This window comes from Cryptotermes secundus, unplaced genomic scaffold (assembly GCF_002891405.2).
Source record: "Cryptotermes secundus unplaced genomic scaffold, Csec_1.0 scaffold428, whole genome shotgun sequence".
NCBI classification, from domain to species: domain Eukaryota; kingdom Metazoa; phylum Arthropoda; class Insecta; order Blattodea; family Kalotermitidae; genus Cryptotermes; species Cryptotermes secundus.
Window position 1 is genome coordinate 506801 of NW_019720711.1, and position 27182 is coordinate 533982.

The 27182-nt window shown below is 40.6% G+C and overlaps 2 protein-coding genes and 1 non-coding gene across 4 annotated transcripts in view; all 3 read right to left on the reverse strand.

Annotated features, from left to right (window-relative positions):
* Nucleotides 1-27182, reverse strand: part of LOC111871804 (probable glutamate receptor) — a 276486-nt gene that overhangs the window by 181278 nt on the left and 68026 nt on the right. The gene's annotated exons all lie outside the window — the stretch shown is intronic.
* Nucleotides 1-27182, reverse strand: part of LOC111871814 (neuropeptide CCHamide-2 receptor) — a 166955-nt gene that overhangs the window by 3599 nt on the left and 136174 nt on the right. The window contains exon 2 of the mRNA XM_033754442.1: nt 3359-3493. Coding sequence (XP_033610333.1) covers nt 3359-3391 — 33 coding nt within the window. The 5' untranslated portion in view covers nt 3392-3493. The remainder of the gene's footprint in view (nt 1-3358; nt 3494-27182) is intronic.
* Trnas-aga lies at nt 21446-21527 on the reverse strand. The gene has a single exon. It is a non-coding gene; the product is annotated as a tRNA-Ser (tRNA).

The window sequence follows — 27182 nt, forward strand, 5'->3', positions numbered from 1 at the left end:
TCTTAGTTATCTTAAAAACCAGGACGATGGATAAAGTCCGAAAACCCAATATCAAAGATGGTGCATATTTTACGAAGCTCTTTTACGAACTATTATTTCAGGAACATGCAAGAGGCGGCGTTAATTAATGTCTTTCTCCTTCACAAGCTCGTGTTTCCCCGCACGTTGCATGTTGTTTTCAGACAGTCTGTAGGCGACACAAAGTGCGGGGGCGGGAGGAACCCTAATGATAATAATTTCTTTACCAGGTTTTCTGAAACTTGATAAACTGGTTCTAAATTTGAAATTCAGAGATAAATAGGTATATAAACAGACAGCATGGCCAAGTCATAGGCCTCCTGTCTTTCCTCAAGAAAGAACAATAAGCTACAAAGAGTAACAAAAAGCGGCCTCCGTAGTCTAGAGGTAACGTTCCCACCTCATGACTCGTAGTACGCGGGTTCAAATACCCGGCGGAGGTCGTCGAATTTTTAAAGGTGGGAAAAATTCAGGGAACAAGTCCTCCGGGAGGGACTTTAAGCTGTGTTTCCCGTGTCGTAACTTTACGGCACGTAAAAGAACCTCATATCCCCAAAGGGAATCACTGAGCCAAATTCCAGGACGTTTCCCGCCCAACAATAGTCTCTAAGGCCTCTGATAGATGGGGGAAGCATTATAGACACCGCTAAGCAAGTGGCCGAACTCGCTTGCTCGGCGGGACTGATGGTACGCACCATTTATCGGTAGGGTAAAGAGACTGGTAGAATATCATAGAGGGAAGCACAATAGATCAAACTGGTCGCGGTGCATGGGGAAACCCACCCTCTCTAAATAACTAACTAACTAACTAAGAGTAACAAATCTCTAAGCATAAAGAAAATCTGTTATGGAAAACAAATCAAGCTCCCCCAATAGACGTCATCTACTCGTACATCAAGTATAATTAAAAAATTGGCGATTGTCCAGTATAATAGTAATGCAAAAATACAGTTTGTATCAACTTTTTTTTTTCACTTGGCACTACAGCCCCAGTGGGCCTAGGCCTACCTCCATGAACTTCTCCGTTCACTTCGGTTTTTCTAGATCTTACACATTCGGTAGGACTCCTTAGGCGGGTGATCAGCTAGTCGCAAGGCCTCTACCTGTGCACAAACATAGAAAAACGCATACACACACAAACTAAACATCCATGCCATGAGTGGGATTCGAACCCACAATCCCGGTTTCCAAGCGAGTGAAGACAGTACATGCCTTAGTCCGCTCGGCTACCGTGACCGGCTTGTATTATCTTTAGTGTTCTTATTCTTCTTAACTCTATGCTCCTTCTTTACTTATTTAAATCACATAACACTAGAATAATAGCTTGTTGCACATGCTCTGTCTGGAACTTTAGTTTTAACTGTTTTACAATTATTACTTGGTCTACAGAAACGCGTTTATATTTTTGTTCTACCTCGTGATTTTCATTTGGGAACGTAAAAACATGTTGGGCAACACAAAAACTACATTGGTTATAACGTGCAGACGGAGCAGAAGAAGACAACCATCGTTCTTAATGGACGGCAGCTCACAAGTGCTACTACTAGCTGCAGAAACAGCAGTCTCGTTGTCAAACATTAATTGCCTGCATTAAGGGAATCAATAGTAAATAAACAAACACTAAAAAACTGAAAACAAATATACGTGTAGCAGTGAACTAGCCGATGCCTTCTAGATAAGTTATACCTGTTCTCAACGAATTAAGCAGTACTCCATGAAGGTGTATGGGGGGAGTGCATGTATAGATCTACATTGTCTTGACCTAGGCATTAGTTGAAAGTGAGTGGATAGCTTCAAACCCCTACTGCTTTACCTCCGGGGAAAGATCCCCTCATACCCATTGGATAGGAGATTGGGTGGACCCCAGAGCCGGTCTGGACTATTTGGAGAAGAGAAAATTATTGACTCGAACTCCGACCCTTCCGTCGTCCAGCCCGCAGCCAGTCGCTAAACCGACTACTTTATCCCAGCTATTAGCCTTTCGAAAATTATGTCCTAAATTGACTGTCACCTGGAATCATGATTTAGCGAAACAGAAGGTAGCATCTTCCATGGAACGGAACTCAAAGAGTCTTCAAAGAAGTCCTGGCCTTTCCCGTGTTCCGCAAATTATGTTAATTTTCTACTTATTATGTTAACTTTCTACTAATGTTGTGTTTTTCTATTAATGTTTGTGTGTTTTTCTACTAATGTTTGTGTGCTTTTCTATTAATGTTTAAGTGTATTTGCTATGTTTTGTTTGAACGTACTTATGTGTGTTATTTGTCTGTTGTCTTATTGTAGTACCACTGCCGTCGGATGAAAACAAATTTTCAGTTTAATAATAATAATAATAATAATAATAATAATAATAATAATAATAATAATAATTTAAAGTGTTAATGTGTAAATCTGCATATTGTAAATGAAACTCTATCTGTGTTTATTGATACTTTTGGTGTGTTATCTTATTTATTAGCGATTTTTATTTATAATTCTTAGCTCAATACCAATCTTTAAGTAGCTGTTTTAGGACCCATCTGGCACTATTGTTATTATAGTTTGCATTTTGTTGTGTATCATAAAGGGGGTATTAATGTGGCCTTCAAGACAAAAATCTGTTAGTAAATAATCTGATATTAACATGTTAGTACTGTTTTATTTCCTACATCACTACAAGTTTCGACCAATGTGGTCATCTTCAGGTGGTTACAATAAATACATAACCGCCATCATTGAAGTGTTGGACCAATACGGATTCGTTTTAGCCTACATCCTGAATTAATTACTAAATATCTAAATTTTTGGTATGTTCTTCACACAACTGTATAAGGCGCAAGTAACTACCCATACCATATCACATAATTACTAAGCACATACGTACATACATACAAAAGTTCACTTTTATTGTCAGACACAAACATCGAACAAACACGACGAAATTTCTTACGTCAATCATCCCAAATATATTCTATTCTATTTTATTTTATCATTTTTATCCAATTTACTATTTAATATTTTAGTTATCAACTTCCAACCTTATCACATTATAAGAAATTCAAAAATACATATTCAAAATTTATAAAATTAATATTTAAATCACAACATTAGCTAACACGGATCTACATTAGTCCAACAATTCGGTGATGGCGGTCATGTACTTATTGTAACCACCTGATGATTACACCGATCAAAACATATAATGGTGTAGAAAATAAAACAGTATTAACACGTTTTTATTAGTTTTGTTTACTCACAAAGTGTTGTGTTGAAGGCCACATTAATGCATTCTTGATTTTGTTGTGTCTAGTCTAAGCTATTTACTTCATGTCTCAGACCCTGAGACACAGGGAACACTTACCAACGTGTCGAAGAACAAGGCAAAGCACCCCATGTTTCAGCGCCAGGCACCGAGTGGCTACGGAGCGCCCAGTCGCAAATGGCGACTTCTAGGAAGAATACCGGTGTCGCCCATGAAAGAGGGGCGTTCCACTCTCTGCGGGTGTGCAAAAGATAAAGAGGCAAGTAGTTCGTGATAAATGTTTTCTTTTTCTACAAACAGCTGATATGGACACAGGACAAGGCCTTCCAGTGGCCAAGTGAGCGTAGCGTTCACTCCTCCGTTTTGTATGATAGTTTGTGGATGTTTTCCATTCGATTACTCTAGTCGACAAGGTTTCAGTAACAGAGTAAATCCAGCCTTTAAAATTAATTTTGATGTGTTGATTCCAAATATTTTCACAAACGTTTTACATCACGTCATATTTTTTTTCTTTTCTGAGCTAAAACGGCAGGTTAATTTTTAATTTTATTTTGTTTGTGTTGTTTAAACTCTTTCAACGATGAAATGGGAAAATGATGTTACAGGGTGACTGGAAGTTAATCATCATTCAATTGCCAACATATTTCCACATTGCTCTACGTTCCTGCTTTGCGTACGAGGAAAGGATAACAAGGAACGTGGGTATTACAAATTCATATCTTTCACTTTTGCAATAAGTGTGTCCCATTTAGGGAGGGTAGCATATTTAGAACATGTTATTGAAAAATGTGGAACATTTGTTTTCTCATATACGTAATGTACGTGAAAAGATACTGTGATGGTGCAAAAATTTATTTCAAGACTGGAAGAATTTATATATTTTGCCTCCCCCACGAAACATGATAGAGTGAAAATTCTTTGCCGTCTCTCTGCCTGTCTGTCTGTATACCTGCATAGATGGATGGATAATTTACTTGTAGGAATGTCCGCCTCACTAGAGTCTGAATCTAGTTTATATTCGAAATTCAATAGTTCTCGCGTCATTAAGTTGGTGTCCGGTGAATATAAACAAAGCTCCAAAAGCAGGGTCTCTTTAAATAAACACTAAACTTAGAATTAGGTCACTGAGCCAAATTAACGGACGTTTCCCGCCCAACAGCAGTCTCTAACACCTCTGTAGATGGGGGAAGCATTATAGATACCTCTCAGCTAGTAGAGCCGGTCTCGCTGGCTGGGCGGGACTGATGGTAAGAACCAGTACCGGCAGGATATAGAGACTGGTAGAAATCATAGANACCAGTCAAGCAGATTTCGTTGTTGTTCGGTATTCAGCTACCGTCTGTGACCTGCAGAGCAACAATGGATTTCTTTTCCAAAGTAACGTCGTCAAGATCAACTGTAAATGAGAAAGTGTACTCAACGTATTCTTATCGATCCCTTTCTTACGTATCAAAATACTGTTCATTTCCATAGCCCCAACCCACAAATCCATAAATTTTGGGATTTGCCTGTGTACTAACCTCCCACAAACATAGAACACAATTTTTGACACCATGGTAAAAAGTTCCCAGGAGCGAAATCGAACCAGGTAATTCTGACGGATATATCAAGCAAGTCTTCGTGTCCGTAAATAATAAATTTTCGTTATCTTCAAGCACCCACCGTTTTGAATTTAAAAGTACGCCTACTGCATGTCTTTGTGTCTGTTTGTAAGGGGTAATGCTGAAACTGCAGAAACACATTTTCTTTTCAAATATTTTTAATTACAATCAACGATGCTCGAAATATTAAGGGAGGAACATAGACTGGGGGAGTCTGAGAACAGGGCGCTGAGGAGAATATTTGGACCGAAGAGGGATGAAGTGCCAGGAGGTTTGAGAAAACTGCACAATGAGGAACTGCATAACTTGTACGCTTCTCCAAGTATAATTAGAATGGTCAAGTCAAGGAGGATGAGGTGGCCAGGGCATGTAGCACGAATTGGGAGAAGAGAAATGCATACAGGATATTGGTGGGAAAGCCAGAAAGAAAGAGATTACTACGAAGACCAAGGCGTAAGTGGGTGGACAATATTAAAATGGATCTTAGACAGATAGGTTAGGATGTTATGGATTGGATTGATCTGGCTCAGGATAGGGACCAGTGGAGGGCTCTTGTGAACACAATAATGAACCTTCGGGTTCCATAAAATGCTGGTAAAATGCTCGAAATAGCTGGACACGCGGTAGCGTAGTTGGTTGAGGCACTATGCTAGAAGCCGGAAGGTCACGGGTTCCATTCCCAATGAGGTCATTTAACTTTTCAATTGGCCTAATCCTTCCAGTCGCACTAAGCCCTGGGGTCGACACATCCTCTAACAGAAATGAGTACCAAGAATTTCCCGGAGGAGGTGAGATAAACGGCAGCATGTGCGTAAGGCTGACATCTCCACCGTCTGTGAGCGGACTCTCTAGAAAATGTGGGAGCCTCAGTGTCTCAAAACACTGTGAGTCTCCACTGACTGTTACAGCGATAGCTAATGCCCGTAATAGCGGTCCGGTGACGCGACAAAACGTGACGCATTGTATTCGACATACTGTGCAATCAGAGCTGTGTATTTACTCTGTGGGGCACAGAAGAATCCTGAGAAGCTAATGGTCACTGGATTGGTCAAGAAATTTTCCACTATCTTGAGCCACATAACCAAGTTCACAATCACCATAATTCTTTTATGACTATAATACTCATATGCAATACCAATACTAAACTAGGCCGCGCCATACCTCAAGCGGTTAGTCGCTCGCTTCCCACCGCAGCGGCCCGGGTTCCATCCTGGGTCTGGTCAAGTGGGACTTGTAGTGGACAATGTGGCGCTGGGGTAGGTTTTCTCCGAGTACTTCGGTTTCCCCTGCCAATCTTCATTCCACCAATTGCTCCACAATCACCCTCACCTATCATCTGGGGCTGGTACAATAGGCCAGAAGTGGCCGCAGTACAAGGGAATTAGTCCCAATCCACTAGCAATAAAAAAATACTAAACTATATACTTTACAAGAAGACGAGGAAGAAGACGTAAGAAGATGCTGGATGACCTTGGGGACAGAAGAGGATACTGTCATTTGAAGGAGAAAGCTCTAGATCGCATTAAATGGAGGAATTGCTTTGGAAGAGACTGTGGACCTGTCGTCTTGACAGATTACTGATGATGATGATACTGGGTTACTTAATTGTCTCCGGATATGCTTGTTTTTCTTACTTGCATTAGATATTCAGCTTAAAATAATGGAGAGATGTCCATATTAGTACAGGAGTTACTGACAGACACTTACGAGGCTATCGTCAGCAAACACCTTAACAAGCGTCTTTCGCTTGCAGCAATTCTAGTTACGAGCTTACAATTTCCACGTCACATATTTTACATTACGTGGCTTCCACTAAAATTCTTACCTTGCGGGAAAGTTTATGTAGACCCACGTAAAAACTCGTCTAGTGACGTCTGGAAATTGATGGCATGATGTTGCATTTATTTTTAATAAAAAATTTCTACTTCTTCGATCCCTAACGAGGAATATTTGGTTCAATTTAAAATACGAGAAGAAGGGAAGTTTATGTGAGGAAACTGGCAGCGCTGTGAGATGTCTTCCTCCTAGACAAAACTAGGGTCCTAGCAACAGGAGAGGAACACGAGATTTGAGACTGCAGGTATAGAACACGATCTAAGCAAATGCATCAAACCATTCGTGAAAACAATCTATTAATAATAAAGAATACAAAGGAAACCAGCAGTATATTTATGCGCTTAGTGGAGGTGGCGTCCAGCTGGGTCCACTCGGGACTGCGGCCACTGATTGGCCTATTGTAGCCTGCCCCGGGTGAGTATGATGATGAAGAATTTGGTGGAATGAAGATTGGCAGGGGAAACCGAAGTACTTGGAGAAAATCCGTCCCAGTGCCACTTTGTCCATCACAAATCCCACTTGACGAGACTCCAGGAACGAACGCGGGCCGCCGCGGTGGGAAGCCAGCGGCTAACTACTTGAGCTATGGCGCGGCCAAACCAGCAGTTACAAGTTCTAGGCATATTTCACTAGAGAAATTGAAAAAAATGATTAATTACTATCATAATATAATATGATATAATTCTGCCGGTCACGACAGCCGAGCGGTCTAAGGCATGTACTGATTTCGCTCGCTTGGAGGCCGGGATCGTGGGTTTGAATCTCACCTATGAATGTTTGGTATGTGTGGGTGTTTCTTCTGTGTTTAGCTAGCGGCCTTGCGACGGGCTGATCACACAACCAAATATTCTACCGTCTATAAAATGATTGTGAAAATCAGACGATACAGCACAATGGGGCCGTAGAGACAGATAAAAAGGAAAATATAATCCTAGCCCCTGCATAACTTGTGGTCATAAAGAGGAACAAATAAGTTCATATAAAGGAATAATGAAAAAAGTAACAGGTAAGAAATTTCAAGAAATCAAAAAAGAATGGGACATTTTCACATCCTCGAGTAACTACGTGAGTGCACTATGAAAAGCAATGCTAAGTAACTCCGTGGGCTGTAGTTCGCAAGCAAACTCTACCAACTGAGCGACCGCCGCTTGTCGGCGAAGTTAGTGCCAACTTTAGCGCTTAGAGGGTGTTGCGTGGTCAGCGCAACAAATCCCCACGGCCATTAATTTCTGTTTTCTAGACCGGAGCCGCTATTTCCTTGAAATAGGTCCCCATTTATACTCACGAGGCTGTGTGAACCCCGTTCCAGACCCACTTCTTCTCAGAGAATCTGGTAGTACCGGAAATCGAACCCAGACCTCTGGATCTGTCGCCAGGAACTCTGACCTCTAGATCACAGAGGCGGTCAATGTTAAGTCACAAGAAGATGAAAATAGCCTTCAGAGCTAATAATAAAATCCGAAATATATTTCGCATGGCACATGCCTCCACCGGATACGAAAACACAAGTATTTACAAATTTGACTGTAATAATTCATACACCTATGTCACTACATATTATAATATGTAGTGACATAGGTCAGAGACTTTTAGATCTATAATTATAGATCTAAAAGTCTGTGACGAAGGTATATTAATACAATTATTGTGTTTTTGAATATTATCTTCCTGTTTTAATGTAAAACAATATTTCAGAGACTGGATTCTGTCTCCGTATTCAGGTATAAACCTATTCAGTTGGGCCAAATCAACAGAGGTAGTCACTATCTCCGGAGGTACGGACTAACACGGATTGGGATGCATTCTATCCCCATTTTGAGGTAAAAACCTACTCAAATGGGCATAATCCATAGAACTAGTCCCTACCTCCGGAGATAGAGACTGGTTCTATCCACTGGGACCAACTGAGTAAGTTTTACCTGAAGACGGAGACAGAATCCACTCCCGAAACGTTGTCTTGAATAAAAACTACATATTAGTATATGCAAAGAGCAGTAGAGAAGAAACAATATACGAAATTCGTTTATTAACTCATTTACAGCGACATGAAATATGAATCAGATCGTGGCAAATGGACTTCAGAATGAAAGGCCAAATAATGAATATGAAAGAGCATTTCTGAATATGTACACAAAAATGGAATCGATTAAGAGATTAACGTAAAGCATTCTTTGACATGGCTCTAGATTTCATGATTAGAATTCTTTCTGGAACAATAGATGGTGCTACATGTTTGAGGCCTAACGATAATCAGCCAAGCTAACAATACAATAGGACACAGATCTTCCACTATGGAACACGTCACATAAGACAAACACGAAAGCTACAAATGTTTGGCAAAGAGAAATTAATAAGCAGTTAAACAGAAATAGCCAATTATAGTGGCAGTGCAGTCTAAAGCATGAAATGTCTTCACCAGCTCTAATATTGGGATCGTGAGTTCGAATCTCACTCAAGGCATGGATGTTTGTCTGCGTTTATTGTCTTTGTGTTGCCCTGTGTAGGTAGCGGCTTCGAGACGGGCTCATCCTCCGTACAGGGCGTCCTACCGACTGTCTAAGATTAAGAAACTGACGTAAAAAGAAGCGTATCACGGATGCCCTACGCTCCAAGTGAGAGCAATAGGAACAAAGATAGAGAGATAGAAAGACAGACGGATGGATAGATAGATAGAAAGACAGACAGATAAAAATAAGTATGTTACTGAAAACTCTTTTAATGCCACATTATATTTACAGGCAAATCAGATAACACCTTAGAATAGCAAAACTAGAAGAAGCAAACCGAAAAGAAAAACTTGATTATTATGACACCTGTATTCAAATTTTAAATCGTGGTATTGCACATAAAGATCTTCAATATGGATACACAAATGTAGTTACAATTTCTTTAGAATGGTTTGTAATATAAAGGTCAAAACTTCCATTCCTTTGAACAATGAAGATGGTTTCGGTGAATTAATAATTAATTGATTGACTCATATTTCGTATTACATGTTGCTTTAGTATTGAATTTACTCAGTAGCTTTGGTGTTACTTTCCTTTATTATTTATATTTTTGTATCTATTTTTAATTATTATTACTGGTTATAATTTTATCTACAAATAACTCTAGATGTATATTTTTTAACATTAATTTGGTTATGAAAGTAACAGGTTGGAAGAATATAAATTGGATTTCATCTGGGTTAGGATAGGGGTGGCTGAGGGGCGTTGTGAACACGAGAATGGAGGACCAGGTTTCATGATTGGAAATTAACTTTTTGAAAAATTGAGTTAACTATTAACTTATCAATAATGGTTATACTTCTTGAAGCTATTTATTAATTTCCCGTATCCTTAAATTAATTGATAGTTTTATTTACACAATCTCCATAACAAATATATTTAACTTAATTTTGGATAAAACCGGCTGTTATAGAATGGTTTAGGAACCTAGACACCTTTCATAATATTACCGTATACCACAACTAGAGGGCTGAGTTACAAATGAAATAGGAGTACTGAGACCTCCTCGTTAACGAATACCGCAAATTCATGTTGTTGTATCATTATGGAGGAGTTGAGTTTCATTCAAGAGTAATTTAAATTAACAATAATATTGCAAATTAATTATACCTGATGCGAAACATGTACAGTCGGTCACCAACGAAAATGTATCTCGCCAATGCTTAATTTATTTCAAAGAATGGCAACCACTGCTTCCCCGGAGGCGTGGCAGGGTAGAAACAGTGTCTATATTCTGTTGTTTGATAGCGGGATCCGTTTTGTTCATCAAGTCATCTACTTCAGTTGCGTAAACAGGGCAAACTTTCACTACATTCTGCATATATCCTAGTGTTTTCCTGTCGTTTATATATGCTTCGAATATTCTTAAAGCATGCATCCTGTTGTGTGTCGTAAATATGGTATCTAAATGTATATAAAAGTATTGCAGTATACAAAACAATATTCTGTATTTAGAAAAACAAAATATTGTATCAACATTTGTTTGTATTGACGCTACATGTTTCGACCCTTATACTGGGTCATCATCAGGCGTATGATACAAATCTCAGTTGTTGAATTACATCTATTTGCATCTAATTCTTCAAATAAGGATTCTTATTGTGCTCTTGAGAATTTTTAAATGCATAAATTGAATCTTTCAATTAAAATTTAAAATTAAAACTAAAGCTTAAAACCTAAGAATTAAAACTGTACAAAAATGGAAATGAAATATTTTGTGATAAATCTCTTTAAAACGTTGTGACCGGTACGTGCTGACATGATTTTCTGGTGGTAGAAGTGACTAATTCGGAACACAAACCTTAAAATCGCCTATAAGACGAATAATACAATCAAACACCATTTGAAACTTAAAGGCATACCAGGAAATATATGCAACCTGAGTGTATATACTAGCTACGTACAATGCATTGAATTCCCATTCAAATATATCGGACAGACAGGATGAGCATTCGAAGCTCGCTACAGAGAGCATATAGATGCTATCAGGACCAATAAACAACATTTTAAATTCGCACAACACATTTTGAAAACTGGAGATAAATTTGACCCAATGGACCGAACCATGAAAGTGTTACATATAGAAATGAAGGGACCGAAACTCAACACATTAGAAAGATATTATATTGTTACGTGTCAGGGCATCCGTGACAAATAATTACTGGGTTTGCGGCTTTAGACGAAGCTGCTTCATTGGATAAGTACGCTAGGAGGAACTACAAACAGATTGGTCTTCTCCTGTATCGACGTCTTCTTGTCGAATCCTGTTGAATCCCACTTCTGACACAAGTTGTCACGTGTGTCTTGGTAACGCGACAGTATATAATCGGTTCCGGATTCGATAACTCGATTTATTCGATAATTTCACACGTCATAACTACAATTCGTTATTATACTAACGCATCAACTATTGGACTGCATTGAACGAGGTCTTCCTGATGAATCTTGCCGAAGAGTCTTCACTGTTCCATATATACGTAGACTCGGCGGGGACCATCCACAGAAAACACATCGCTGCTCAGCAACGGATATCATGTATTGTTGTCAGGTACGTCTACCCATGCATTGCCTAGCAATGGACACCCTATTGTTGCGCATTCGTTGCTGTAATATGTGTTTATCTCTCAGTTACCTACCCATGCATTGCCTAGCAATGGACAACCTATTGTTGCGCATTCGTTGCTATGATATGTGTTTATCTCTCAGTTACCTACCCATGCATTGCCTAGCAATGGACAACCTATTGTTGCGCATTCGTTGCTATGATATGTGTTTATCTCTCAGTTACCTACCCATGCATTGCCTAGCAATGGACAACCTACTGTTGCGCATTCGTTGCTGTGATATTTGTTTATCTGTCAGTTACCCAATAACGGACACCCTTCTGTTGTTGGATACTCTCTCGTTTGAACGTGTCTCCTAGAAACTGCTCAATCTGTCACAATATATATAACATAACGAAGAAAAGTCTACGAGATGAACGATACTTTTACAGAAGAACATAACCCCATATTCGACATTCTAGTAAAAGCACACACCAAATAACCTCACACCTTCCCCATTTAATCAACCACTCACAGTATCCTCCTGCCTACCTCACACCACTCGACACTACACAAACATACCCCCAAAACATATAGTCTAAACTGAAATGCTACAACTACGCTACAACATCAACACAAGGAGCGGCCCGTACACATATAAATCTAATATACGTAAGCATATATACTAAATAACCTAATAGGCTGCGCCATAGCTCAAGCGGTTAGTCGCTGGCTTTCCACCGCGGCGGCCCGGGTTCGATCCCGGGTCGGGTATAGTGGGATTTGTTGTGAACAAAGTGGCGTTGGGGTAGGTTTTCTCCGAGGACTTCGGTTTCCCCTGCCAATCTTCATTCTTCCACTTGCTTCACAATCACCCTCACCTATCATCTGGGGCTGGTACAATAGGCCAGAAGTGGCGCCAGTACAAGGGACTTAGTACCACCCCACCAGCAATAATAAAAAAAAAAACAGTAAGCGAGAGATTCTGAGTCGTTCTTAGCACTAGTAGCAATGACACATTTCTCTCGGTAAGCCAGCTGGCCATGGCTGATTCAGTGCGAGCATAAATTTAAGAGCTTTGCCGGTGATTCGCAAGCATGATATTGAAACTAAATAATGGTCGTTTCCTCGTATTGAATTGAAATTGAGCATATGGTGTGCCCTACCCAGAAAAGTGCTCTTATTCAGAACACGAACTGAAATATCATTCTACAGGATATGAAACCGTAGATTGCATGTGGTGTTCTTAGCAAATCACTTACGTGAAAATTTCGGTAATATGAAATCTATTGGAAAAGAAAGAAGTCTAGGGGGATGTGGCGATACTTTCATAAGAAAAATGAGACAAATCTGAAGCTTACGTAGAAAAGCGTCCAAAGAAATTTTGACACGAAAAGCTACACCATCTAGCTTGTCTCTGGGACCTGCCAATATGACAACAGCAGTTCTGACACTGCGATCAAATAAGACAATTTCTGTGCAGAAATTCATTAATCTTGAGAGAGACTCTGTGATTCGTTTGTGCAGTTTGTTGTTCGGAACCTTGAATGATTGAACAGTAAGACCAAAATTGTTGTTGTTTTTTTTTTAGTGATAAACCATGACTGCATTTAAGTTTCTACGTCAGCACCCAGAGTAACGGCTACTCGAGTTCATAATGTCCACATTTTAAGTTCACACCCTCTGGCTGAAACATGAAACGACGGACACATGTAATGGATGAAAAATTAAAAAACACAACATTTATCAATCACAATGGACGGCATTAATGATCTTTTAAAACTATTGCTAATGTGACGGACCAGGATGAACCAAGTCAAACTGTAGGAAAATATCTGACGAGTGACTACGAACATTCCCAAAACAGCTTCGGCGAATATTTCGAAATCCATTGCATTGCGATATTCTAAGCTTACCTGAAAGCAGATGGGTGTCAACTTGAATACCATTTGTGTCTTAAAATAATATGACAATAAATACTGGTAGTTAGCTGTTACTTGTGGGATGAGTCTTGATCCTGACATGGTGGCAAAGAAAAGAGTAACTACTACTACCTACTACCTACTACTACTACTACTACTACTACCACCACCAGCACCAGCACCACCACCACTACCACTACCACTACTACTAAAGAGGCAAAAAAAGGAAAGTTATCCCTGTAACAGGCCATAGAGAACCATAGGGTTGTGAGATGTCGAGGTTTCCACATTTTCTAGAAAATAGGCTCACAGATAGAGGTGAGCGGCTGTGAGATTGTCAGCCTTACGCGTCGGCCGCCCTTTACCCGAAGGAAGATTCCTGGTACTCATTTCTGTTAGAGGATGAGTCGACCCCGGGGCCATAGTGCGGCTGGAGGGATTAGGTCAATTGAGAAAATCTACCACATCGGAACTCGAACCTGCGACCTTCCGTCTTGTAGCACAGTGCTTCAACCAACTACTCACGTGTGCCCCCTTACTACTACTACTACTACTACTACTACTACTACTACTGATAAGTTACTTGCTGAATATGCAGAAAATCTGAATCTTGTCCATCTTTAATGAAGAAAATTACTACCACATTGTAGAAAATTAATGAAAGAATTTGTTCCTTAAATTATATGTATAAATCACTTTACACACACGATGTAATCTAATAAAGTGGTTCTCTTTAGGAATTCTTCCTTCAGCGAAATAATGAAGAAAAAAGGAACTTCTTTTATGTAGTTAATGTCTATAGTCCATGATAATGGAGGCTAATTAAGGAGAGAATTTAAAACAATTAGAGGAGAGAACTGCCACATTGTCCTGTATCACGAACACATTCTGCCACTCCCATTCGTTCTCTGTCCCACTGTCCCCGCCCCCCGCGTCTCTTCTTGCAAACCGATTTTACTTTTGCTTCTACCAGAGCTCTAATTGTTTCATTAAGCAATTAGCCGAGCCTTGTATGAATCTCGCTTTTGTCACTGTTTCCAGCTGAGATATGCTCGTGTAAATTGTAGAGAACCAAATCAGTATTTAAGTAAATATTCTAAAGACTGCTTTAATTATTACCCCCTCTCCTTTGCTCAATATACATAACGAAGGCTTCTGTCTGTCCGTGTGTTTCATCTTTCAAAATAATCCTTGAATTTCGCTGCCCGTTTGTTGGTGCGGAGTGCAGTGAAATAAATGTTTGTCCTCATCCGATTAAAAAATTTATTCCTCTACCAAATTTTGTAGATGAGCACCACGCCACGAAGACGTGTGAGGGACTCTAGGTACAGGGCCCCCATTTTTGACTACGGCACTAGAGGGGCTTGAGTGGGCATCTTTATGCCCCTGCCGCTTTAACCTCGGCGATGGAATTCCCGATACGCATTGGATAGGAGGTTGGGTAAACCCCAAATTCAATCTGGACCTTTAGGAGAAGATAAGAATCTCTTGCCCTGTCGGGGATCCAACTCCTGTCTTACAGCCCGTAGTCTACTCACTATACCAACTGAGCTATAAACCTTAATTAATATGAAGTTAAAATAGAATTTCATCACAGTCTTTTAAAAGAAGCGTGTACATTGTACGTAACACGAAACATTACGATCTTGACCTTTTGCTCGACACGGTTTCCAGTGTTTTAAAATTTACCGTATTTGTGTCGTCTGTGATAAAACACGCTTCCGACATTAGATTCACCGAAGATATTTCTCGCAAACCTGCTTCGTATTCGGGACTTCCCTGGTTAATATTGTAAAGGTTATCCTCAGTCACTGCAGTCAGACAACAATATAATAATTCAAATCCAGTCGTTATCGCTTCCATTATATCCTGTCCAGTCCATAATGCACCGATTTTTTCTCACTCGGAGTTATTGTGACATGACGCCTGAAAGCCATAGTAGTGGAGTCGGAGCCTGGCGTTCATTGCTCGGTAATCATGTTCCCGCGGCAACGAATATTGGCACGTTACAGCAAATAGAAGACAAGATATCCTTGTCTAGATAGCAAGTGTAAAACTTTCCCAACGCGGTCAACAGTGGCGCTTAAGTTGCTTTTTCGTTTAGTGGTGGGTGGAGTCCAGTTGGGTCCACTCGGCACTGCGGCCATTGATTGGCCTATTGTACCTGCCCCGGGTGATTATGATGGAAAATTTCGTGGAATGAAGATTGGCAGGGGAAACCGAAGTACTCGGAGACAACCTGCCCCAGCGCCACTTTGTTCACCACAAATACAACTTGATCAGACCCGGGATCGAACCCGGGTCTCCGCGGTGGGAAGCCAGCGACTAACACCTTGAGCTATGGCACAGTGGGAAGCCAGCGATTAACCGCTTGAGCTATGGCGCGGCCTAACTGAAGTTGCTTAGTAGTCAGTGTTTCAGTATGCACCTTTCGTAACAACGGATTGGTGGCAATAAATTTCCATGGATACCAGAAAGAGAACTTTTCAAGGAGGTGATTCCTATCCCAGTCGCCTGGCAGATATGCAAGGAGGCCAGCTGAGAAGTGAATCAGTGTCCTTTCAAGAGACAGGCATCGTTCAAACAAGTGTAGGAGACGGGAGAGAGTAAGAATTCGAGAGACTACAGAACCTACAAGATCCATTGGATTACCAAGCGAGCAGACGCTGAAGACGTTGCTTTATGTGCTATAGTTACAGTAAATTTAAGAGTGTTATAATTGTAGTTACGACGTGTGAATATTCAAAAAATCGGTTCGCCAATTCAGAATCTGTGTATGAATCACATATACACGTGACAATATTCTGTGGTACTGAGAGCAGCAATGCATTAATACACATATACAGAAAAACAATTCCGATCTGCAATAAACAAACATCGAAACGAAAGAAGCAAACATCTTCACAGTTTTGAATGTATATGCTGCAGTAAAATGCACGTTCCAAGTATGCTTTATTTGTCACGAAAGAAAATTATTGGGCTTTGCAGAAGATGATATAATAAAAACTGTAAACTGGGTAGCCCCTAGAACGGCTCCAGGCCGTGTGTGATGACATATCCAATATACATTACATTTAGACTTAACTACAAATGTAATTGTTGGCGCTTTGTGAGATCATGAGTCGTCTGTTACCCTAATGCACCACCCTTAATGAGTAGATCGTATATGTCTATCGTTACATAACACGTGACGTCACAAGTGACAGTAATAACATGGAGAGACAGAGGCAGTAAATAGAGCTTCCCAAAATATATGAATATTCAAAATAAAATATCAAGGCATTTCAATGCTACAGTAAAGGTTTAAAGAAATAATTAATTATTTAATAAAATGTACATCCAATTAAGCTCTTGTAGAACAGAACTACAAATAATCGACTATATTGCGTATTATACATTCAACAATTTTCTGGCCACGCAACAGACTGGTAATGACTGCACTATCCTTCTATTAATCAGCGTCTTATATCAATGGGTGTAATTATAAAAAAACGAAAGAGAAAATAAATTACAGCCACCGTCAAATCACAAAAGAGTACCCAAAATTGTGGATTAATTTTTCTCAATGATGGATCCATGCAGAAGTAGGCTGAGCTGACGAAAGAACTGTCAGAAATGCTTACCCCCTCCATCTGCAAGGCAAAATTTCTTACCGTATAGGTCAATAGTGTGGAAAGCAAATGGAAAAACTACCACATTATCACTTTTCCTGNCAATAGATCGATTGATGTTTCTTTTGATTCTTCGATCTACAGCATCTGAGTGATCTTGGAGATGGTGGTAGTACGGTTCGCCTGGGCCGCGCCATAGCTCAAGCGGTTAGTCGCTGGCTTCCCACCGCACCATAGCTCAAGCGGCTAGTCACTGGCTTCCCATCGCGGCGGCCCGGGTTCGATCCCGGGTCTGGTCAAGTGGGATTTGTGGTGGACAAAGTGGCGCTGGGGTAGGTTTTCTCCGAGTACTTCTCTTTCCCCTGCCAATCTTCATTCCACCAACTGCTCCACAATCACCCTCACCTATCATCTGGGGCTGGTACAATAGGCCAGAAGTGGCCGCAGTACAAGGGACTTAGTCCCACCCCACTAGCATGAAAGAGGTTCTTTTAAACGATGCTGACATAGGTCACTCTTACATTATGCCATCAGTACAGAACCAGAATCCTCATTCGCACTGAAGCGACGTGTAATCCTGAACTATTCTACAGTCTCTTAAAATGCAATTACGTAATTAATAAAATGCATTTAATGGCAGCACCGAACACAGTGCAAGGAAGGCCGAGCTCAATGGACTCATTTGGTCTGGTTTAATTGGGGAAGCGACTTGTCGGCCCCTCCATTATACAGTTAATTTTGTACGTTATTTAACCACCCTATTTCATGCAAACGTCCCGAAATAACTAGCAGCCCAGCCATTCCATTGTCAAATATTGGACTCATGAACAGCTTTCAGAATGTCTCCATATATTGCTTCGAATATAGCGAGTAACTCTTCTATATGAACGGCTATCTGTATTGTCCGAGTACGTTACGGAGAATTTCGCAGATATTTCCTACAGTTTTGTAGCGTACAATTCGTGTGAACGATATTTAAAAATGAATTTCCTGTCTCACAAAAAAAAAACCAAATCTTTGTTACGAATACCATTTGGTTGATACTGTTTATTTCGACAATCAGACGGAAGACATATATTTACTAGGTGAACACATTTCACAGTTGTTTAAACGGCAACAAAATTCGTATATGCAGAGTGAAGAAAAAATCTCACGCGCGTTCTCCATAGTGAGAATCTTTTTAAATACAATTTGAAAATATTGTACTACATATATCTGTTGACGTTCGGTTGTCAAGATATATATCACCAACAAATGGATCAATCCATGATCAAACCATGACGCTTCTTAGTTAGAATACGTGTTCTAAGCGGCCTCCATCTATTTCAAGGCAGAAGGCAGTATGTCGCATGACTTTCCATAAAAGACGTCTTAACGTGTTGGCATCGACCGTTGTCGCAGCTGCTTGAAATCTTGCCAAGAGATCTGCGACAGTCCTGGTGGGGACTCCATAAAATTGCTTCTTCAGGTGTCCCGACAAGGAAATATCCATTTGAGTTATATCCGGTGACCGAGCAGTTATATAATCATACAGTCGGGCCTCGTCGTCAAATTCACTTTCATGGATAATACACGTTAAACCACCGCCTGATATCTTTCCCATACCGCGCTGGAGCTCAGTCGTGCTAAAACACAACCTCCGCCTCACAGCTAGTGGCACATCTTCAAGTAGTCCCGGTAGAACAGTTCCCAGAAAAGCATGATATCTTTATGCAGTCAACCTTTCTGGTAACAGAGGAAGACCAGCAGCAATTTTCCCCACAGTTCAGCTCAAACTCTGACGTTAAGATGACTTGATACCCACATTCGTGGACAAGGGGAGAATAATCTCTTGCCCAAACGTGATTCTTGTGGACGTTGAACGCGCCCTCAAGCGTAAAACATACTTGGTCTGTCTACAGAATATTATTTAAAAAGAGCTCATCAGCAGTCCGTTGGTGAGTAGCCATTCACAAAATTTGATTCGTAAAGGATGATCCGGAACCTTATGTCCGCTCCATGAGCAGTGGGATGGACAAGATTGATCGTTAGGAAGTACTTCGAAGATGACAGGTTACGACAATCGCAATTCTCGTGCGTTTTTGCGTAATTTTCTCCAACAATCCCTCATTCTACAGCTGAAATTGTGCTATTTTTATTGGCCCATGTCTTTACAGACCGTGGGAGGCCTGCATTTGCGTGTGCTGCAGGTGTTACATTTTCTGCCTCATAGAGACGCTGCTACAATCGTCATGTAAGTGTCTCCATGACAACCAGGATAACGGAGCGCAACAGCACCAGCTGTGCTATTACAGGTATCGATGGTTAAGGGCATATCGTGCAGTATTTGTCTTGTATATTCCATGATCATTCGGCAACTGACCCCCCCCCCCCGCTGTGCACCGTCTTAAGTACGCCTAAGAATGCACTCTGTATAATCGTGACAACTAACAAGAATGCTGAAATGCTCGGTTCCTTTAAGGAACTTCGAAATTGGCAGTCATGTTTTAGGGTAAAGTCGCCATATTTCGAATACTTATGGTAGAAGCCATACATTTTGTTGACAGAATCATGAACCAGTATTACATTTTTGAGATCGGATAGCTTAATACATTTAGCGTAATAACTGGTACTTATTATGATTTCAAATGCAACATATATGGGAAAAATTATAAAAGCCAAACAATTGTAAAAGAAGGATCTGAAAGAACGGTAGCCTAATTTTTGATAGGGTTGGTTCCTTATTTCGAATAGGTCACATTTTTTTTAGGAAATACAATTCATAAAAAGAACCATAAGACAGTGAAAAGAACAAGACAAACACGGGTCTAGGATACGTAAAAATGTTCATTTCCATTATAAGAAGAAATACTTGCAAAATAATTACATACTTCTCAGCAGAACTCAACAAGCTATATCATCATACAAAGAGAACTACTACAAACAGACAAAACAAGCGAATTATACAGACCGAACGACCGCCGCTTGTCGGCGAAGTTAGTGCCAACTTGATAGAGAGTGTTGCGTAATCAGCGCAACGAATCCCCACGGCCGTTAACTTAGGTTTTCTAGACCGAAGCCGCCACCTTTCCATTCAAGTAGCTCCTCAATTATCTTCATGTTGCTGAGTGGACCCCGCTCCAGACCCATTACTTCTCAGAAAATCTGGATCTGTAGCCAGAAAATCTAACCACTAGACCACAGAGGCGGTCAAAGAAAACCATTTTGAGTTACAAACCAAATTCGACCCTTCATCGAGTGCAACACTCACACAAGTAAGTATTTCAGAAAACATATTTTCTTGTGTTTTACAGAACGCACTGCACGTCTCATGGAGTCATGCTTTTAGTGGCAGCCTCCTAAGAACTACTAAAACACCAAGACTATATAAAATAAGGTTCCGAATTTCAAATGCTATAAACTTGTAGCCATGTTAGGCAATCCACTACTAACCTAAACTAGGCATAATAACAGGGAAATGAATCTTTCGAAAACAATGGAAATCCCACGTATGGCCTCGAAACCTTGGCTCTCTGAGGGAAAATGTTGTATCAGAATTAGCAGAAACACATATGCTGACAGTAAAACAACATCGAAGCTTCAACGTCCAGTCTACCAGTGCTGAGAAATTGATCGGGTAGGAGATGTTAGGTCCTGTGGACACCACCGCAGTGCTCATGTTGGATCTGAAGAGGTGCATATCCGAAATGCGGCGCCTTCGTCCTACTGTAACTCTTTAGAGAGAAGAAATTACGTAGAGATAATTTGGGTTTATTTATTAATTGTTTCCGTTGAATCCTTCACCAATATTATCTTGTGGATAAACCGTGGAGGGTGCAATTGGTGGAATAATGAGAATATATTCAGCAATTTAATGGGATATCCTGAAAGAAAGAGATCACTTGGAGATATAACATCAAAACCGGTCTTACAGAAGGAGCCCGTGATGTTATGGCCTGAATTCATCCGGCTCGGGACAGGGACCAGTGGATGCCTCTGGTGCGAACCTTGATACTTGCGAAGAAAGTCACGGTAATATGAATATGATGAACGTTCAAGAAGGGCTGTAACGTTTTAAAAATCTTTCAAATCTCTTCTTTTCGTCTGCAACTCTAATATATTTTTTATAAACGCCGTGAATTAAAAATAAAAATAAAAGTAAAAAAAAAAGAGAAAAAATAATGTTTCGCAGTCGGTAGGACTCGAACCTACGCTCCCAGAGGGAATCTGATTTCTAGTCAGACGCCTTAACCACTCGGCCACGACTGCTCGTTTGAATATTTAAAACCTCAAAGTGAGAAGAATGGTCTTGCCTGCTGATTTTCTCTTCTTGTGGCGCTTTAGGCCGCGTCATAACTCAAGCGGTTAGTTGCTGGCTTCCCACAGCGGCGGCCCGGGTTCGATCCCAGGTCTGGTCAAGTGGGATTTGTGGTGGACAAAGTGGCGCTGGGGCGTGATTTCTCCGAGTACTTCGGTTGCTCCTGCCAATCTTCATTCCACCAAATTGTCCATCATCATAATCACCCGTGACAGGCTACAATAGGCCATCAGTGGCCGCCGTGCCAAGTGGACCTAGTTGGACTCCACCCCCGCCCCAAACGAATTAAAAAAAATTAAGGCTTTGCAGCGTTACTTGATTTTGTCTAGTAGAAACAATTATATAAAATTAATTCGAAATATTTCCTACAGCTGTTAACCAATAAATAAACTATTTCGAAAGTAAACTAGTGATGTCGAATCAGCCCCTTTGAATATCTAATTTCACTTAAACATCGAAAGTCCTGTAGCCGTCATATTCAGGCAGCGGAATTAGAGTATACAGTTACAACTGTTTTTTTTTTTTGTTAATGATTATAAGCCAGCTGCACAAAGAAACAAGAGCTCACTAAAAAGTGTTTTAATACAGGGGTTCGTAATTAATTTATCGGGAGAAGATGGGGTAATTTCGAAGTGACTATTGTAGGGTCCTGCAAGAAATATTGTGGCATTGATCATTATTAAATAATTATCAAATCAGGCCTGCAAGATTTGAAGCGTTTGTAATGGTTCTTCCCTTAAGACCAGCTGTAATTTGCGTCATTATGGAATGAATTTCCAATTGTTTGGAGACTGTCTCTGCACCCATCATCAGAGATTTGTGACTGTCATTTCGCAGTAACTAAACACGCTTTTCAGATATATGAAAAGACAAAACGATATTATGTAAGATTTGGGGTTCTCATAGCAGTGATTACGAAGAGGTCTATGTGCGCCGTGTAAAATGTTATGGGAAGTGGATGTATAGATCCACAGTTTCTTGATCTTGGCACTAGTTGTAGGTGAGTGGTCAGCTTCACGCTGCTTTATCGCCGGAGAAAAGGCCCCCAGTACCCTTTGGATAGGAGGTTGGGTTAACCCCAGAGCCTATCTGGACAACGTGGAGAAGAGAAAATTCTTGACCATACTGGGATTCGAACACCGACCGCTCGGTCGTCCAGTCAGTAGCCAGTCGCTATATCGACTTAGCTATGCCGGCTGTAGTCTACTGAAATTCAACCTATGGTTTCAGCATCACTTTAAAATATATAAATAAGAAAACTGTTGTGGTTCACGTCTGAAGACTAAAATTATCAAACTAATTTTATCGTTTAATAATAAAATCTAGTCTCATGACATCATCATGCAAATGTAATTCCTTCCCTAATTTGTGTGTGGGGTCTTCAAATTGCATGATATCCATAACGAATTTTATCAAAATTGATTAACTGTATATTGAATATCTGACGAAACCATAAGCTGTCCGTCCCAAAAATGGCGAAGTCATTAACAGTCCACAGAAAGGCCGATGAAGAGCCACATCCTCCTGGACAGTTCTATGCATATTTATGGTGACTGGAAACGCCCAGAGGCTGTGCGTGACGTCACGCCAGTGTTGTCATCATAGGGAATTCATTGTTATAGTCGCTCCACCGTGGAGAAATGACCTGCATCATCATCAGTACCACAAAAAAGTGACTGTCAGAGAGCGACTGAAGGGCATAGCTAGAGCGCTCCCGCAAAAAAAGCGGTGAAGTATTAAGGCGGATTAACCCATTACGATGCTTTGAAGGCTACGGGCTGCCCATCAAGAGAATGGCGTTAGCTATAATAGCGTCTATGGAAAGCAATTGTAGTTCAAGTAATGAAAAAGAGGTGGAATATTCTTTAACCAATTGCTTCTGGCCGCCCACCGGTCACTTTGTCAGAGAACAATAGTCCCAACTTAGTAAAAGTAAAGATTCTCTTTGCAAGTATAGACCCGCTGCTAGGCAAAGACCTCGAAACATACGAGTACAGCTGTTGCTATGCAATGGACGATTAAACAAATGGACGTTTTTGATCAACGGCTATGTAAACATGTTCCGGCGGAAACCATATGCGAGCTATCGCTAGGCACCATCCGATAACGTCCATAGAAAAATTTCTGGAGGCGATGTTCTATGTTGGAACGTCCATAGAAAAATTTCTGGAGGCGATGTTCTATGTTGGGTTCGCCCCGGGAGTTTACAGCGAGGATCCCAGGCCGGCTGAGTGAGTCATCTCGTGTGGAGGCGGGGTCGAATACCTCCACGGTAGCCCTGCTAGTCGTAGGAGGCGACGAAAAAGAACCCAGTGCCTGGAGTATTACTGGTCCGCCATGTTCCTCGAAGATATAAATAAGGGGACCTGTCCCTCCAGGTGTGGGGAGTCTTGGAGCCGAGACAGTAAAATGTGGTCATGAGTCCCGCGGGACTCGAACATGAGCATGACTGTACTGTCGAGGACCAACAGCATTTGTAAACGACAGACCCATCCTCTCGTCAGAGAGGATGTTACAAAAGGACTATAACCACAAGTGTTCAGTTGGAAAGTAAAATTACTGCTTTTGAGTCTCAAGGGGCTTGTCGCCAAGACGAACTGATTGACGGTAAACCTCCAGTCGTAAAGTAACTCTGACTCATACTCTGAGTAAGTTGAGGGTTGCCATTTGGGATTTGAGTTCTGCAAGCGAGACTGAGAAGAGATGGCGCTATAGTTAGTTGTCGGTTAGTTGAGAGTTGAGTTCTACCTGTGAAGATAGAATCTGAGCGCGTGAGTTTGAAGAATCTCTACTATTGAAAGCCGTTGCTAGGGAACGGTTTATGAAGACACAGAAGTCTGGTAAAGGCTTAGTGAGTGCTGACGTAATCTGTGAATTGTGGCGATCAGCAGTGGCGCTGTAACTGCTTGTAGTTCCGTGTGGTGTATATAAATGGTCGATAAATCCATGCACCAATCCAAACCCCGTCTATAGTCACTCCTAAATACGTGACAGTATTAAGTTTATTAATCATTAATATGAGTTATTATGAATTTTAAGACTGATAAATAGTTTCTTAACACATTTCATTACATAAATTAACCTATGAGCATTTCGTTCTAGTCATGTTAGCAATAACCTTCAGTAGTATTGCTCAAATGGGTTCAAGAAAAATGATAGCGCAACATTCCACAGAAAAGCGAAAGAGTTTCTTGGAATGCAGGCAGGTGTCTGTGAAACTGAATCTTGTGTAAATGAATTATCATTTCGAGACCTCAAATGTTTTCCAACCGACCTACGTGTTCCATCAGTGTGACGCGTCCCACCAGTTGAGAAAGACTACTTTAACCTTCAAATTATTTACGCAAGGACGAAAAAGGGAGAGGTCGTGGCTTAATTTCAGGTATTATCACAGCATTTGCTTGGTGGGGCTGAAAATAAAGTCACTAAAAGCTTCAATCACTTTAGACGGTGCTCCAAGTGAGGTTAGAATGGGGCGTCACTCCGATATAGATCAGAAAGTGGACCTTGGGCCAGTTTGCTCGGTTAGCATTCATCATCATCATCATCATCATCATCATCTCCATAAGTATCACTTCTCTGGCACTTAGCTTTCAATTAGGATCAAAATGCTGGCTTAAGAGACAGCAAATTTTAGTAAGATATCTGCATCCTATCCCTTCACAATTTTCCAGTGCGGAGTGCGCTGGACCTTACACTGCTGCAACCCACAGCACACTTCTGTTAGATGTATGGAAACCTGAAGCGTCATATTTTATGCGAATGCGGTGAGACGTGTTCTTCGCCATAAAATTAATTTTAAGAAAGCCTATAGTAGTCTGGCAAACAGGCAGTATCGGAAATCAGCGTGACCTGTGTTCATGTCTAGGAGGGTGTAAGTTGTGAAGCGTGGAATTTTCGTACTTGATGTCAACACATTTAAGTAATAGAGTGGAGGAAAATGGTATGCAGTGCAGGCCAAGCTTAAAGGAAATAAATCAATTTAAACACATAAACATGAAAGTGATGAAATTTGAAGTCATTTTCTTGGAAATTAAGAAAAATATGCCAAAAACAATCCATGATTTTAAGACGTCAAGAGATTTGATGTTTTCCTCTCAGACCAGAACAGAATCCTCCTGACAAATTAACCACAATAATAATAACAGAAAGTTTTAATTCTTTCGTACTTAATTTGAAACTGTTCAAGACAGAGAGTCGAACCCTTGATTGTTTAAGACGAAATTATGATCATTATTTATGTACTTATACCGAATTCTGATACTAAAAGAATTTTTTCGGCAGAACTGTGCGAAAAACTTTAAGGATACTTCACAGATTTCATCCTGTTGCATGTCTAAAGTCTAAGGTTGTGACCTTCGAGAAAACAAAAATAGGAAGGACGAAACCTTTCTCTATTAGCTTTAAAGAAAAATATAAAATAAAAAAAAAAGTAAAGCTATCCTTGTAACAGGCCGTGAAGGCCCATAGGGTTGTGAGACGTTGAGGGTCCCACATTATCTAGACAATCGGCTCAAAGATGGCGGTAAGGTTGTCAGCCTTACGCGCCAGCCGCGCTTTACTCCCCAGGAAAATTTTTTTAATTAGTTCCTGCTACTCATTTCTGTTAGAGGCTGAGTCGACTCCAGGGCCATAGTGCGGCTGGAAGGATTAGGTCAATTGAAAAAAATCCAATGACATGATTAACAAAATTTGATAATTCCTTTATTACAGATATTGATTGTTATTCCGTAAAGTCACGTAGCTTAAATAGAACTTTTTCTCTGTTAATGCGTTTTTAGCTGAACATTTTCTTTTATATGAGTTTCAGGTGCTTCATTACGTGTCAGTACTTAGGCTCCAAATAAACCAATGCGAATGGGATAGACAAAACATTTAGGTTAAGAATTCAGGGTTTCTTACTCAAAAGTTCGGCCGTACTACTGGTTACTTGCACTAAGAAATTTCGCAATTTCATTTATATCGAATTGGTATATAGTAAGCTACCTCGCCAACTGACTAACTACAGGAAGAAAAATTCACATTAAGAAGCTAATAGTCGATTACCTAATCAAAAAATTTCCGACAGTTGAACATAAGAAAAATTACCTTCTTTATGAGAGCCTGTTCTTTGGCCGTATCAGGAGCTAAATCAACCCTATCCACATGGCTTTATCCACATGATAAATGGCTTTATTATTAATTTTAATAGGAGCCGGGATAGCTCATTCGGTATAGCGACTGGCTACTGGCTGGACGACTGAGGGGTCGGAGTTCGAGTCCCGCTAGGCTCAAGAATTTTCTCTCCTCCAAGTCTTCCAGACCATCTCTGAGGTCCACCCACCCTCTTAACCAATGGGTATCGGGGCTCTTTCCCCATGGGTAGAGTGACAGGGGCACGAAACTGACCACTCACATTCAACCAGTGTCGAGGTCAAGTAAGCACAAAGACAAATGTAGAAATATTTTATTATTCGTTTTAATATTATCATTTTATTTACTCCTAGTTCTTCCGAGTTATTGTATGATCTGGCCAAGCTATAGCTCAAGCGGTTAGTCGCTGGCTTCCCATCGCTGAGGCCAGGGTTCGATCCTGGGTCTGGTCAAGTGGGATTTTTGGAGGACAA